General features: G+C 52.2%; 1 protein-coding gene across 4 annotated transcripts in view; it reads left to right on the top strand.

The window, feature by feature from the left end:
- The window catches only part of DNAJC5 (DnaJ heat shock protein family (Hsp40) member C5), a 31,169-nt gene extending 16,446 nt beyond the window's left edge, over positions 1-14,723 (top strand). For 2 of the 4 annotated variants that reach the window (XM_036825245.1, XM_036825244.1), the window contains 4 exons: positions 8,395-8,512; positions 9,221-9,434; positions 10,088-10,259; positions 10,671-14,723. In XM_036825245.1, the coding sequence (XP_036681140.1) occupies positions 8,406-8,512; positions 9,221-9,434; positions 10,088-10,259; positions 10,671-10,774 (597 nt within the window). In that variant the 5' untranslated portion in view covers positions 8,395-8,405 and the 3' untranslated portion in view covers positions 10,775-14,723. Of the gene's footprint in view, positions 1-2,713; positions 2,780-8,394; positions 8,513-9,220; positions 9,435-10,087; positions 10,260-10,342; positions 10,416-10,670 lie in introns of all 4 variants that reach the window. The other 2 variants (XR_005016420.1, XM_036825243.1) reach the window with 2 other exon arrangements.
- Positions 14,724-15,451: the final 728 nt, after the last annotated feature.

Raw genomic sequence — 15,451 nt, 5'->3', positions numbered from 1 at the left:
TTGTCACTTGTGGGACATTATTTTTAGGATGATCTTTTTTCCCGCTTTGGAAAAATGTTTATTCCTTTTAAATCATTAAAGTATACCCGATCACTATAGAAAATTAAGAAGGATAAACAACAAGGTCCTACTGTATAGCACAGGGAACTATATTTGATATCCTGTGATAAACCATAATGGAAAAGAATATGAAAAAGAATATACATATGTATAACTGAATCACATTGCTGTACAGCAGGAATTAACACATTGTAAATCAACTATACTTCAATGAAATAAATTTAAAAAAATACAATTAGAATAAACCTCAAAAAAAGAAAATTAAGAAAATAAACTATTAAGACAACTTTTGAAAAAAGTTGATTTTAATGATTTAAAAACCCCACAAAACTTGATTCTTTCTCTCTCCCCTTCACTGTCTTCCACAACCTTTCTGCTTGCCAGGAGCCTCCTAGATGCGTTTCCCAATATCACACATACTGAGAATGAAGTCAGATCTGTCCATTTGCAGTTCAGGTCTCTCTCTTAGTTACAAGACCGTGTCCCAACTGAGCGTGAAACTTAAAAGTGCGTACTTCCTGGCAGTGGGTAGGTTCTAACTAGAATGTTAACTATTGAAACGTGTGTGAAAATAATGTAGAAATTTACATTTAATAATTTTTATGCTTGGACAGCATTTATTTCATTTTCTGACCCAAAATTATAAAATACTGGTTTGAATCATGTTCATAGCAGCTATTTTATTCTTAAAGGGCCAGACGGTAAGTATTTTCGGCTTCCTGGTGACACAGTCTCTGCCGAGAGCAGCCACAGAATGACAGACAAACGGATGTTTTTCTGTGTCTCCATGAAAGTTGTTGTAAAAACAGGCAGCCTGCCATCACAGATTAGAGAATTTTATGTTTCATTTGGTTCTCTTGTAGTATCTAATTAATGTTGAGAACAAATCACATTAATTACAACAGCGGCTCTTTTTACTGCAGGTAAACTTGACATACAGTGAAAGGCACAGATCTTAACTGGATTTCAGTGAGTTTTGGTGTGTACACTTGTGAGATCACTGCTGCATTTAAATTAAGAATATTCTTGTCTCCTAGGAGGTCCCCTTACTTCCCTGAAACAGCCGCTTTTCTGGTTTATATCACGACATTGTTTTTCCTGTTCTTAATCTTTGTATAAATGGAGTCATTTTGTGTTTAGCTTGTTTGTGTAACACATTGTGTTTGAGATTTATTGATTTCATTGCTGTGTCAGTATGTTATCCTTCTTTTATTGGTAAGTAGTGTTCTGTATAGAATAGACCAGAAATTGTCAGTCCTTCTGTTGATGGCCCTGTGTGGTGTTTGCTTTTCTTAGAGCTCATGCTGCCCACTTCACATAAGGCGTCCATTTCTCCCCACCCCCTGCCTCTCTGTGCGAAGGTGTCCTGTTTGTCTTACTTGCAGCACAAACCCCACAAGCCAAGGTTGATCGTTCCTGCTTCCAGCTGTCCTGTGTATTTTTTAAAAAGAAAAAGGAAAAGATCATCTATTACCTACGTGCTCACCACTTCCAGTGGCCTTCATTCCTTCTAAAGACGCTGGTTTCTATCTGGTGTCATTTCCCCTCGGTCCAGGTAACTCTCATTGGTGTTTCTTGAATTTTAGGTTTCTGTGATGGGTTCTCTTAGTCTCTGTCGGAAAATGTCTTCATTTCAGCCTTTGTTTCTGAGGGGTGTTTTTTCTGGAAGTAGAATTCTGGTTTGACAGGTATTTTATCTGAGCGCTTTCCAGTTGGGTACCACTGCCCTCTGGGTCCTGTGATTTCTAATGAGGAGAGTATGGTTCACACGCTCGTTCCTCTGCAACGCGTCCATTTTCTCTTGATCTCTGGTTTTCAGCAGTGTGACTGGGGGGCCTGGGCGTGATTCTGTCCATATTCATTCTGTCTTCTGCAGCCAGCTGATCCTACAATGGGCCTCTTCTGCTCCCATCACAGTGTTCTAGGGGAGTTACGCTCACCCTGATTCAGGGTGTCTTCCCGCCCCAGCACTCCCCGGCATCAGGGGTGGTGTCTCCTGCCCAGCACCCGGCATGTGTGTAAATGCTTTTGAACCCGTGACCCTGGGGAAGGGTCAACGCCCTTCGAGACAGACGTGTGTCCTGTGAACAGAGTCATCGTCGTTGGAGCCCCAGCAAAGCACACTGAAAGTCGTCTTTATTGCGTGGGTGTAGCGTTGCACTGTCGCTGTGCCGGCATCCGTACCCGCCAGCGGTGACAGGAGGGGGGCGTCATCCTCGGGGACAGTTTGTATCTGATGCTGTCAGCGGGCTCTCCTCGTGTCAGTGGAGAGACTCACAAAGTAGACGATCTCGTTTCTCTGTTCTTTGCTATGAAGATATTATCAGGGTCATTGTTCCGTATTACATGGGAACCTAAGATTCCAGTTGGAAAAACCCTCGGAAGCCAGAGCTAGTGGTGCTTAAACCACGATCTGAAGTAAGAAGAGTGACTGACGGGGGACGACAGTGAGCAAGCACTCTTGGATGGTTTATGTCAAAAATGCCATCACCTCGTTCACAGCTTTTCCAGCAGCTTTTCGGGGTGGGCGCTGTTGCTGCTGTCTGGCCTAATCGCTTCACGTTGCAACAAATTTCTTTGGATTTTGCCATCTTGATTGGAAATGCATATTCACAACATTTCTTGCCCACGTCTTCGTTTTGTATTTGTGCAGAGTTAACTTTGAGGACCGAAAAGGAGTCACAGTAACTAAGCCGACACTTGCCCACAGCACACAAATGTAAGTGCCTGTTCACAACACCCAACTTCCCTAAAATAATTCACGAGAGAGCCATTACTTGACCCTTGGGGCAAGGGTTGTGCCTGCTTCTGTAATTAAGTCAGGTTTATGGGTGCACAGTTGTGCCCGTTCTTTTAGACACTGTGTGCTTCCATGCTTCAAAGGCAGAGCTGAGAACTCGGGACGCGGAGACTGTCTGGATGGCCCACAAGACTGAAATGTTACTATCTTGCCCTTTACCAAAAAGCTTGCACACCTGCTTCTAGAGTAATAATACTTTTATGAATAGCACCAAAGTAAGCCTTGGTGTTAAAGTCTGTGCTGACTTTTACTGTCCCCAGCTTGCTGTTTTCTGGTGTTTGACTTCTTGGCTTAGACATAATTAAATTAGGCTTGAGCTGTCCAGACCCATCGCTGTGCTGTCAGTGATTTCATTAAAATATAAGGAAGTTTATTTAGTCTCTCACTCTTAACTGTTTGTGATGTCAGAAAACTCTGATTGAAAATTGGGTTGGAGGGAGTCCACACGAGGATGTTTGCTGGTTCCTAGGAGAATTTGGAGTTGACTAGACCCTGGTTGGCTGGATCCTCCATTAAGGTCCCTTTGATTGGCTAGTAGCCAAAACAGATTCCCAAATGGACAGCTTGCTCTTGAACTCTGATGAGAAGGGATTCTGTGGGGACTGTTGGAGGCTTGCTGGCTGTGAGAGGGAAGTTAGTGCACAGGAACGTGGGCCAGACTCCTGGGGCTAAAGGACCTTGTTGCCCAGGAAGGCTGGGTTCTCAGTACCCCCAACAGTCCGACATGCTAAAGTCGTGTGTCCTGGAAGTGACTTGTGACAGAGCCTCTAGGAGGGCAGACATGCGTCTGGAAGCACAAGGAGAACGACAACTTTGTAGTTTTTATTAAAAAGATACATATATAGATTTGTAAAAAGTTCATGCAATGCAGAAAAGGCTACAGAAGAACATGATTTTAAAAATCAAACAATAGTATGGGAATAGGTAAAGAAATGGTAGACAACAAAGAATAAGTCTTTTAACCTCTGCTCCCTGGTTCTTCCCAGAAACAACCAGATTACCAGATACTTACCTTCCGAAGATATTCACATCGTCTTTTATTTTATTTTTATTACTTTTTAAAATTTATTTATTTATTTATATTTTATTTTTGGCTGTGTTGGGTCTTTGTTGCTACGTGCGGGCTTTCTCTAGTTGTGGCGAGCAGGGCTTCTCTTGTGGAGCACGGGCTCTAGGCGCACAGGCTTCAGTAGTTGTGGCACGTGGGCTCAGTAGTTGTGGTGCATGGGCTTAGTTGCTCCGCGGCACGTGGGATCTTCCCAGACCAGGGCTCGAACCCGTGTCCCCTGCATTGGCAGGCGGATTCTTAACCACTGTGCCACCAGGGAAATCCCCACATCGTCTTTTAAATAGAAGCGTTTGTTCCAGTTTCCCTCGAATCTGGCAAACAAAAGATCACGGTGATACTAATAAAACTGCTGCTCCCTCACCACAGCAGACCCGCCCCCTTAACCAGGGGCACCCGTGTGCCAGGGTCCGCTGGGGCCGTGGGGCTGCACACACTGTGCCCACCTGTGTCCTGACCCGCCGCTGGGGCCAGGAGGTTTGCGGGGGGTTTGTTGCTGGAGCTCCTGCCGCTCCTCAGTCGGGGTCTTGCACTTCTGTGGGTTTGTCGCCTGCCTGCAGACCTGTTGCCCCGGCTTCCATTTTTGATGACTTTCCTCTGGTTCACATCTTCACTTGCTGGATTTTATCACCAAGTCGTTTTTTCTGGAAGCTCTTGGTTCCATACGTTCTTGAATGCACATGAGCATTAACCTGTCCTCTGTGTGGGGAGAACTTGCCTGATGGTGTCAGTGTCCAGGCAGAATGTCCGGCGTTGCTCCACCACGTTCTGGCACCGAGTGTCACAGGGTCGCGCCACACCTGGTGGGGGAGGGAAAGCTGCCGGGCACTAAGGACTGGGAATGCGGAAGCTGATTTTAATCCCTGGGATTGAGGAGATATGTTTATTATTAAACAAGTATTGGCCTTTTAAAGTTTGGTCATAGTTGCTGGCAGTTCATTGAAACTAAGAAAATTAATTCTGGGACTTCCCTGGTGGTGCAGTGGTTAAGAATCTGCCTGCCAATGCAGGGGACACGGGTTCGAGCCCTGGTCCAGGAAGTCTTCCACATGCCGCGGAGCAACTAAGCCTGTGCGCCACAACTACTGAGCCTGCGCTCTAGAGTCCGTGCTCTGCGACAAGAGAAGCCACCTCAATGAGAAGCCCGCGCACTGCAACAAAGAGCAGCCCCCCGCTCGTCACAACTAGAGAAAGCTCGTGCACAGCAACGAGACCCGATGCAGCCAAAAAATAAAAAATAAAAATTTTAAAAAATAACTAAATATGGAAAGCTTTCTTAAAACTCAGCAGTAGAAAACAAACACCAACAAAAAAAAACAAAAGAAAATTAATTCTAAGGTTTTGAAAGTCAGTGTCTGTCTGTACCTGTGAACAAGCAGGTGGTGAATCACAGTGACTAGCTTACCTAGTAACTAAGCCAGGTGTGTGCTGATTTTTCTTAGGGTGGTTCTGTCCTAGACTAGGAAATGTTGCCCCTTGTTGCAAGAACGTCTGTGATCTCTGGTGTAAGCGGTGCTGGAGAATCATGACTTAAATGCTAAAGTTCCACAGGGAATTCTTTTTAGTCAAATTAAGTAGCTGACTGCCTCTAGACGTCTTAGATAATTATATAGTTACTTCTATAAGCAGATACAAAAGTATGTATTGATATTTTCCTGTGGATGGGCTTCTAAAAGTGCTATTTAGTAGGCACTGAGTAACTGAGAATACAAAATAATTTGTCAGAGTTGTATTTTCTGTAACAGTACCTAAGGACCAAAAAAATTACTTAGCCAAGTAGTAATTAAACTTGACGAAGTCATGGTACTTCTGTTGTGGAGTAAATGAACAAAATTCCTAGTAATGGAGACTTGACGAGAGTATGTTCCGCCATCAACATCACTGAGGGTCCCTGGGCTCTGTGAAGCCCTGCCATGGGGCGGGGGGTAAGGGGGTCCTTGTGTCCATCCAGGTGAGGAGGGAGGCTCCAAGCACTGCAGCGACTTGGCCACGCCCAGCATCTGGAAGCTGTCGGAACTGGGCTTAAGGGTCCTCACGCCGTGATGCCAAAGCCCACCATCTCTGGGATTGAAGTGAGGCGTGTTTAATTTCCTGCCCTCAGCTGTACACCACCGTCCCTTAGGCTTCGTACCAAGGTGGCTGACCTGGTGTCCCTCAGCCGAGAGGCCGTGCCCTTCGGTTTGGGTTCAGGTCCTGACTTCACCTCTCTGTGTATCTGTCTCTCTGTCTGTGACATAACCGTCAGAGTGCCTGCGTCGTGAGGCTACCGGGGGCCGGGGGAGCCCAGCCCCTGCGGACCCCAGTCTGGAGGGAGTTCATGTGCGTGTCCTGTGTTGTGATCAGAGGTGACCATGCCACCTGCAGGAGAGGGCACTCCTGGGCCACTCCCCTGCAGGCCGGGATACCACCACTCCTCTTATCACATCTTTTCCTGTTTCTTGATTTCTTTCCACATTTTGTTGAAATACGCCTCAGATCATTGTTTCGTTGAAGATGCGCGAGCAGTACTTTTCCCAGACTCTTGCATTTATACCTTCTTCTGACTTTACACTTGTTGATAGTGGAATCCTAAGGTGAAACTCCTATCTCCTTAGAATTCGAAACGTGTTTTGTTTGGGGAAGTTCTTAGCGCCCAGGATGTTGAAGCATGGCCTTGGTGCTCTACCTGGTGGGGCCTCAGTTTGCACACTTGTGCTTTCTTTCAGCTCTAGTTTTGTTTTCAATTGACTCTTTTTTCTCAGTTGTCTGTATTCTTTGCCTTTCAAATTCCTGCCTGGCAGATTTTCTCATTTTCTGTTTTCTCTGTGCTGGTTCTGTTCAGACGCTTCCTGGATTGTGCCTTCTCTGTACTCTGGCCCTGAGCCGTTTCAGGCATATCGTTCGTTGTACCCGTCTGCTTCGTTGACAACTTCACTGCTCAGATAGTGATTTCCAGAGACTGTCTTATCCTTCTGTGCTCCTTTTTCTTCACAGCTTAGTAATCTCAGTCTCTGAGGATAGCAGAACTATTGTTTAAGGCAGTTTTAGGTTTACACAAAAATTGAGGAGAATGTGCAGAGAGTTCCCTTGTACTCCCTGCCCACCCCAGTCCCACAGTTTATTAGCATTGGTGTGGTCCATTGATACAGAGTAACTCAAGTTTGTAGTTTACATCAGGGCTCACTCTTGGCGTTGCACGTTCTGTGGGGTTTTTCAAACGTATAATGACATGTATCTGCAATTGTAGTATCAGAATAGTTTCACTGCCGTAAAAATCTTCTGTGCTCTGCCTGTTCATCCCTCCCTCTCCCAGCCCCTGGCAAACACTGATCTTTTTACTGTCTCCATAGTTTTGTCTTTTCCAGAATGTCAGAGTTGGAATCATTATAGTCTGTAGCTTTTTCAGATTGGCTTCTTTCACTTAAATGCATTTAAGGTTCCTCCTTGTCTTTTCATGGAAAACACAAGTTTGCTGAATAATGTTCCACTGTCTGGATGGACCACAGTTTATTTATCCATCACCTGCTGAAGGGCATCCTGGTTGCTTCTGAGTTTTGGCAACTATGAATATATCAACTTATTTTTAAGTAGTAGCCTATAATCACGCACAGATTATTAGATCAGTAATGAGTTTAGAAATTATGTCCGTCCTCTTTTCTTTGAACTGCATGTTATTTAGAAGTGTATCGTTTAATATTTAAACACTTGAGGTTTTCATAGATATTTTCCTTTGGATCTCTAATCTGTTAGGGTTGGGGACATACTGTGTATGATTTCAGTCCACTTAAATTTGTTAAAACTTGTTTTAAGGCCCATCATGTGGTATGTCTTGGTGATTTTTAAGAAGTGTAAGTTCTGTGGATGTGGGTGTCGTAGAGGTAATTGGGTCATGGTGGTTGATAGTGTTCTTTAGATTGTCGGTATTTTTCCTGATTTTGTGTGTGTGTCTGTTCTGTCAGTTTCTGAGAGAGGGGTGTTAAGATTTTTGTGACTGAAGTTGTCTGCTTCTCCCCTTATTTCAGTCAGCACTTGCTTCATGTATTTTGAGGCTCTGTTTTTAAAGTGTCTCTCGCAGACAGTGTCTAGTTGGGTCTTGCATTTTTTATCCATTTTGACAATCTCTTCCTCTTAATGGAGTTTTTAGTCTATGGAGTTTCATTTTCATTTTCCCTTCAGCTTTCTAGCTTTGCCTCCTTACGTCTTTATTTAGAGGTTGCCCAGGGGATTACAATAAACACACTTAAATTTTTTACAGTCTACTTAGGGTGACAGTAGTGTAGCACAGTTAGAAACTGCCCCTTACCCCCACGTAGGACCACACCTCCTTCCTGCTGTAGTTGAATGTGTTATATTGGTGTACGTTGTGACCCCTACAAAGTGCTGTGATTTTTTTTTTGCTTAAAATAGTCAAATGGAATCAAGTCCATCAGCTCTGCGCTTGGCATTTTTATCTGTACTTTTTGATGTTTTCTCTGCGTTCTCCTTGTAGACTAGCCTGCCATGGCAGACCAGAGACAGCGCTCACTCTCTACCTCTGGGGAATCCCTGTACCACGTTCTGGGGCTGGACAAGAATGCAACCTCGGATGACATTAAGAAGTCCTACCGGTAAGAGGCCTGGGCCCGGGGCGGGCGGCTCCCGCCCCTCCTGTCTTTTATCTGCGTGTGTTTCCCCGGCCTACTCGCTGTTTCACTGGTAGCCATTCCATTGCATCTTTGTGTGTGTAGTGTGTTCCCTTATAGCTTACGATTATTACCTTAATGTTTTCTTGGCAACAAAAAAATAGCAGTTTGTGGGTCATGTGTACTCCCTACCCTGGAACAGACGGCTCGGGGGGCAGGTCTGGATGTGCTGAGCTGTGAGGGCAGGGTCTGCACACCCCGGGGTAGCCCTCCCGTATGGCTGAGCTGGCCCCTCCCGTGCGGTGTCACTGAGCGGCTGCCAGAGACCGACACCGTCCTCTGTGTTCTCAGCTTATCTCCTCATCAGTGCAATAAAATGCCTGTGCCGCACGCTCCTTGCCTGTCCCTCTGTTTGGCAAATGTACAGTCAGGACGCTAGAGGGCAGCAGCGGGGTTGGAAGTTCTTGGGAGTGCCCGCAGGTCAGCTCTCACCCGGGCACTTGCTGCTCTGTGGATGGTTCAGGACGGGAGGCTTGCCCTGCGACAATTGCAGAGATTTCTGTTGAGCCTGGCGTTCTCTAGTTCTGTGGCCGGTTGGAAAGGGAGGTGGTGACGGGTAAACGTTCCTCTGCCGGCCCTCCATCCGGTGGATGGGCATGAGACGTGAGGCCAACAGATGGTTTTGGTTTGCAGGAAGCTGGCCTTGAAATATCACCCTGACAAGAACCCAGATAACCCAGAGGCCGCAGACAAGTTCAAGGAGATCAACAACGCCCACGCCACCCTGACGGACGCCACGAGGAGAAACATCTACGACAAGTACGGCTCGCTGGGGCTCTACGTGGCCGAGCAGTTTGGGGAGGAGAACGTGAACACCTACTTCGTGCTCTCCAGCTGGTGGGCCAAGGTGAGGACGCAGCTCCCACACTCGCATCCCGCCAGGTGGATCTGGGCACATGGCGGGCTCCTCGTCCCCGTAGATAGGGGCAAAAGCCCGGTCCCAGCGGACTGTAGCTGGCCTGTGGCCTGCCTGCATCCAGCCCGAGCGCACAGAGCGAGCTCTGTGCTGAGTGGTGGCGTCCACAGCATTTTCTTTCGTGAGTCACTGTGGTAGAAGTAGGAAACGAGCTTTTTCATCACTTTGTGATTAGATTTATTTTTGTGATTAGGGAAGACTTGTTAGAAATATCTAGCTTGAGAAACTTCTGAAGAAATATTACTGTTTTATATCGTAACGTTCCTGGGTTTCCTGATTCTGTCCAAAGCATGTGTCGTGTAAGGCCCGAGCATGTGGCTCGCTGCCGGGCACTAGGCTGTCGGAAGCCGGTCTGGCCGCGGCCGGTCAGCCCTCCTCCCCTCTCAGAAGTCACCCTTCTTTACGCAGCGGGTCTCCTCCCTCCTGCCCTCCTGTCTTCCCGTGTTCAGTGCTTTCTTTATTCTCCTTGATCTGGAAAAGAGTCCGCTGCTGGTGTGGGGACCCCTCTGTGACCCTGGCGGGGGGGGGTGCCGGGTGAGCGCTGCGTCCCGGCCTCGCCGCACAGCCACGTCTCCCGCCCCCAGGCCCTGTTCGTGTTCTGCGGGCTCCTCACCTGCTGCTACTGCTGCTGCTGCCTCTGCTGCTGCTTCAACTGCTGCTGCGGGAAGTGCAAGCCCAAGGCGCCCGAGGGCGAGGAGACCGAGTTCTACGTGTCCCCCGAGGACCTGGAAGCGCAGCTGCAGTCCGACGAGAGGGGTGAGTGTGCCCGCCGCCCGGGGCGCGCGCGAGGGGCGGGGCCGGAGCGGGCCCTGAACGTGTCGCCCTGTCTCGTCAAACAGGAGGGCACTGACACTGTGCGGGAGTGTTTGTGGTGGCGGCGGGACGGTTGAGGTGTGAACGTGGACGCCGGAGGTAAAGCAGGCGCGGAGGGCTGTCCCCGCCGCCGACTGTGGTGGCTCAGTAGGCGGGGAGGGCCGAGGGCCGAGGCCGCCGAGGAAGGTCGTGTGGGGCGGAGGTCCTGGCAGCCTCGCCCCGCCCTGGGCGCTCGTCTTAACGACCTCCGACCCCGGTTGAGCCACCAGGTGGCCGAGCGTGTCACCCAGAGACGGTGTCAGGGGCCGCGAGGCCCACCGGCCCGACCTGACGCCACGCGTCGCTTGCTTGCAGAGGCCGCAGACACGCCGATCGTCATCCAGCCGGCGTCTGCCACGGAGACCACCCAGCTCACAGCCGACTCCCACCCCAGCTATCACACCGATGGGTTCAACTAAATTCAGGAGAAGCTGTGATTCGAGGGTCAGTCAGCACCCAGCCGCTCGACCTTAGAATCATGGACTGTAGTCCCAGAGAGGGGGCGGGAGCCGCCCTGGCCCCGGGAGCGCAGCGCCAGCCCGCCTCTGTGCCCGCCCGCCCGCCGATCCCTGACACACGAAGTGCGTAGCATGCAGTATTTAAAGCAGTTTAGCTACGGTCTTCTTCTTCTGTTGTTTCCTTTTTTAATAGCATGTACGGGGTTACGTTCCATGTCTGTCTGTGTTGTGAGCGTGTTGCAGCCAGGCCGCATTCCCCGGACGTGGGGCCGCCTCAGGGCTCTCGGGCAGGTCGACGCAGTGGTTGGACGGCCTGTGTGGTCCCTCACGGTCAGGCGGGCTCGGGCGGGACGGGCGCTCCGTTCCCCGTGCCCATGGGGGCCTGAGGCAGGTGCTGCCTGGCTGGAGCCGTGGGGTCTGCTCCCTGCCCCGTGCCTGCCTACGATGTGGCCACAGGCAGGGCCTCTGGACTCACCTGCCAGGAAGGAGCTGGGCCCCCTCTCCCAGCGCCGGGGTGTTTCTGTGGCGTTCGTCCCGAGGACAGTCTGTGCGGGACCCGTTCCCCCCGTCTGCTCAGCCTCGTGGCAGTTGTTCCCCATGTCTGTGAGGCCCCCGCACTTCGAACGTGCTCCCTCCCGGGGTGGGGACGCTCCCACACGTCCCCAGGCCATGAGCTGGATGGAAGGGGCGCCTCCCGCGGCCTCCACTCTCCCCTTCCCTGCATCTCCCTCCACATTCCTTCAGGCCCTCCTGGCCTCTTGCTAATGCTTTTTTGAACCTCTAAGAACCACAGATGGCAGCAGCGGCCCAATTAGTGGTGGTCAGGGGGGCTGAGGGTCCCGGCTGCCGGTGGCAAGTGGGCTGCACAGCCCTCCCCTCTGTGCTTCCCAGAGCCCTCACCCACCCGCTTTCCTCCGACTGCTCCCTTTGGCCGTCGTTGATGGTTTGGGCAGAGCTAGAGACATCGGGCTCATGGAGAAAGGACCAGCTGGACCAAAGGCACACTCTGGGCAGAGGGTTGGGTCCCCAAGTGGCCCTGGTGCCCTTGGGCTCGTTAGCCCGCAGCCAGACCACGGAAGCCCCGCGCACGTCTGTCCGTGCACCGTCTGTGGGCTGTTGGAAGCCAGTCTGTCTTGTCCGCGTCCAGATCTGTGGTGGCCCCTGCTCTGAGGACTTGGAGACGTGGTTGTGCTGGGCCCGTGTCAGACCAGCACCTGCCCCGGGACCTGCGTGGCCCAAGTGGGTCTGGTTTCCCATCGTGCACCTCGCGACCGCTGGGCTCCTCCGGAACGTCCAGTAGGGAAGGCCGTGGGGCAGAGGGCTGCAGGCAAGGAGGCCAGACGCACCAGGACACCTTCCCGAGCCACTGATTACCCCCGCCCCGCCCCGCCCCGCCCCCGCCCAGGCCCCAGCTTGCCTGCTGCCCTCGCGGTGCTGTGTGGGGTGAGCAGCCGGCTCTGCAGGCACCAGGTCCGTGGGCACGTGTGGGTTCCATCTTGTTTGGGGTTTTGCCCTTGAAAACAATCACGAAGATGTTCAGCAAGAGGGGAGATCTGCGCTGATGTTAAATGAGAAATAATCTGCTGAAATCCGACCTCTCAAAAGGACAAGAAATCCATTGTTTGACCTACCCTGGAACAGGGAGGAGGCCAGACACTAGGACAGTCTTAGGTGCCAATTCCAGGCCAGCAAGAATTCAGCCTGAGAGCAGGCCCTAGTCGGCCTTCCTGGCGTTTCTGGAAATGACTTAGGAAGTGAGTTGTCTTTCCCTGGAGTGGCCAAGCACGAAGTTCAGAGGTGGGGCTTCAGGTGGGCAGCCGCCCCTCCCACCGGGACTGTGTCACTGCTTCGCGGGCAGAAAACTCCGAGGCCCATCACGCAGGTCAGGGCGAGTCCCTGCCAGGTGTCTTTTGGTTCCCGAATCTTACTGATCGTCCGCTAGAAACGTGATGCTCCCCTGGAGGCCAGAGGGGCAGGTCCGGAAGTTTGTTGAACCCAGTCTCCTGTAGAATTTGTAAAAACTAAATAAATCGTGACGGTGGTGACAACAATCCTCGAGGCGGTGCTGATGACTCCATGAGAGCTGGGTACCCCAGGGGCCAGGCGCAGGGTCTGGACCACGCCCCCCCCCTCCCCTGACCCCGACCCCAACCCCGAAGCACGTCCACTTTGTTGATTTGGAGGCAGAAGCCCTTTCAAAGTCTTCCCTGTCTGTGCTTTCAGGCCCTTCCCCTGACTGAAGACCTAGATCCCTGGTTGCATTTCCCTTTTCTTTGTGTGGCCCACCTGCTTCCCTGGTGAGCAGGGTGTTGTGTCTGGAGGGCCCCCGTTCGTGTGCTCGGAGGGGACACCCTCTCTGCCTGCTGTGGTGGGAACAGGAGCGCCTCGGCCCTCGCTCCAGGGCCGCCGAGGCCAGTGCTGGGTGCCCTGAGGCTATGGCAGCACTGCCCGCCTGTGGCCTGCAGGGAGCATGGAGAGGCCACAGGGTGCAGACGGGAGCTGCCGGCCCGTAGGTTTCTGCTTTTGCTTGGTGACGTGGTCTCTTGTCTTTTCCGGGCGTTTTTCTGTTTTCAAACTGCTGTAGATGTTACCGGTCGTGCGTGAGCTTTCCTACTTCTCTGATGAGTCGAGCAGCCAGCACCGCTGGGGCCCCTTAGGCGTGCTGTGTCCACAGGGCTCCTGCTCGGGGAGGGGCCCTGCCAGGACCATCTGGTGTATTCTGACCTCGGGCGGTCTGTTCCAGGGGAGCTTGTGCAGTGCCCACCGGGGAGACGGGCAGCCTCCGTGGCCCCTGGTGTGAGACCACCTGTGAGGGGGGTGGGCACCGGCTCGTGGGCTCTCCCTGGAGGGGCCAGGCTCTGCGGGGGCAGAGCCCAGGGGCCCCGTCCATTCTTCCCTGGCTCTCAGCACATCCCGCCAGGGGGACAGCGCGGGGTGGGGGGGGGGGGGTGAGGGGCGTGAAAAAGTGACTGATCTCATTCCTTTCCCAGCGTTCTGAGCTGTGAGCCCGTGTGACACAGGACTCACCTGTTTTGCTGTTTTGGTTGTGACTCCTTCTCCTGTGGAATTTGGCAAAAGCAGCATTTTTACTGTCCTTTCAAGCACGGTTGGCGTTGTCTCTGCTGTAGGTGTGGGCAGTGTGTGTACATATGTGTATATGTATATATCACCCAGCGGCGTGACTGCCGCCGTCCGGGGCAAAGCGACAGTACAATAAAAGCGGGCTCCAAAACAGCCTCTGGTTTCTTGACGAGTCGGGGCAGGAGCAGGGGGTCTGGGCGAGCTCCTCTGCCAGGTGCACAGAAGGAAACACCGGCCCTGTTGTGTCCCTGGAATCAGTGTGGACGGCAGGCCGGGCGCCCGAGCGCTGCGGGTGTCGGCTCCTCCAGGGTAGGGTGCAGGGCTGCCAAGGTCACACCCATACCTGGGGGCTCACCTGACCCAGAGTTGAGTGGCTGGAAACCCCTCCCTCCCCTGAAACATTAAAACCAATTTTCTAAGCATCAGATACAATCAGTGACAAAGCCACATTCAAAGGGGTCTCTGTTCTGACCCCAGATCCACCCTGGAGGGTCCCCGGGGCAGGAAGCGGCTGGGCCTGGGGTCCTGTGGGCAGCAGCTTTTGGTGATTTTGTCTCCCTGGAATTAAGGGTGTTTCAGGGTGGGCGAGGGGAGCAGTTTACACTGAAACACGTATGCGTCATGGTTAGAAGCTAAACGCAGGCGCGTGGACCACGATCGTCCGTGTGCTGCTGTGTCCTGCTGCTGGGACCGGCCTCTGCCCTGAGCCCACGCACACACCTGGGGCGGGGCTGGAGGGTCACGGTGGTTCCCCATGGTGATGGTCTCTTACGTCTGAATGTTGACCTATAATAAAGATAACTTGTAAAAAATAAATGTTTTCACTGCAGACTGGGTGTGTGTCTTATTCAGTGATCCCTGCACAATCCGGCTTTAGGGGAGTCTTGCACTCTGGGGGCAGCTGACCTCAGCGGCCCTCCTGAGTCCTCTGGAGGCTGGGACCTCACTACCACCTGCCTGGTCCGAGTGTGGACAGACCCCTCCATTTTCTAAATACCACGACTGGGGTGAAGGAAGGAATGTGTGAGCTGGGAGAGCCACACGCCACGGGCAGCTTGGACTGTGGGTCCTGGAGCCCTCCTGGGACACGGCCAGGAAGCCAGTGGCCAACAACCACTGGTCCCACTGTCCCCTCCTCTCCACCCAGCTGACCGTCCTGCCACCTCAGCCTCTGGGAACCATCCCTGCTGCCCTCAGACAGCGGCCCCTCCATCCTGCTGCCCGTGAGCAGCTGCCTGGCCGGGTGAGCGGGGCTGCAGCTCTCCAGGAGAGCAGGCCAGTCCTGGGCCTGTCCTCAGCTGGCAGCACAAAGTCAGGAAGGGCTACCACAGAGGGCACCTGGCCAGCTCCTCTGCCCCTTGGGCAGCCCCACCCACGTCCAGCTCCACCCAGGGCATCGGCGTGGAGTATGCTCGGGTCCTCACGCCTGGACACCGCTGCCCCGTCTTCCTGGGTTGTCGCCAAGCTGCTGGGGACCCGGCCCTGCTCTCTGGCATCTCCCAGGCAGGGCCCGTCCTCCTACCTGGCCCCCAGAGAGTTCTGAGATTTACCTCCCCC

This window comes from Balaenoptera musculus, chromosome 15, assembly GCF_009873245.2.
Source record: "Balaenoptera musculus isolate JJ_BM4_2016_0621 chromosome 15, mBalMus1.pri.v3, whole genome shotgun sequence".
Classification (NCBI taxonomy): Eukaryota; Metazoa; Chordata; class Mammalia; order Artiodactyla; family Balaenopteridae; genus Balaenoptera; species Balaenoptera musculus.
The sequence above is the reverse complement of the archived record's forward strand: the minus strand, read 5'-3'. Positions and strand labels throughout refer to the sequence as shown.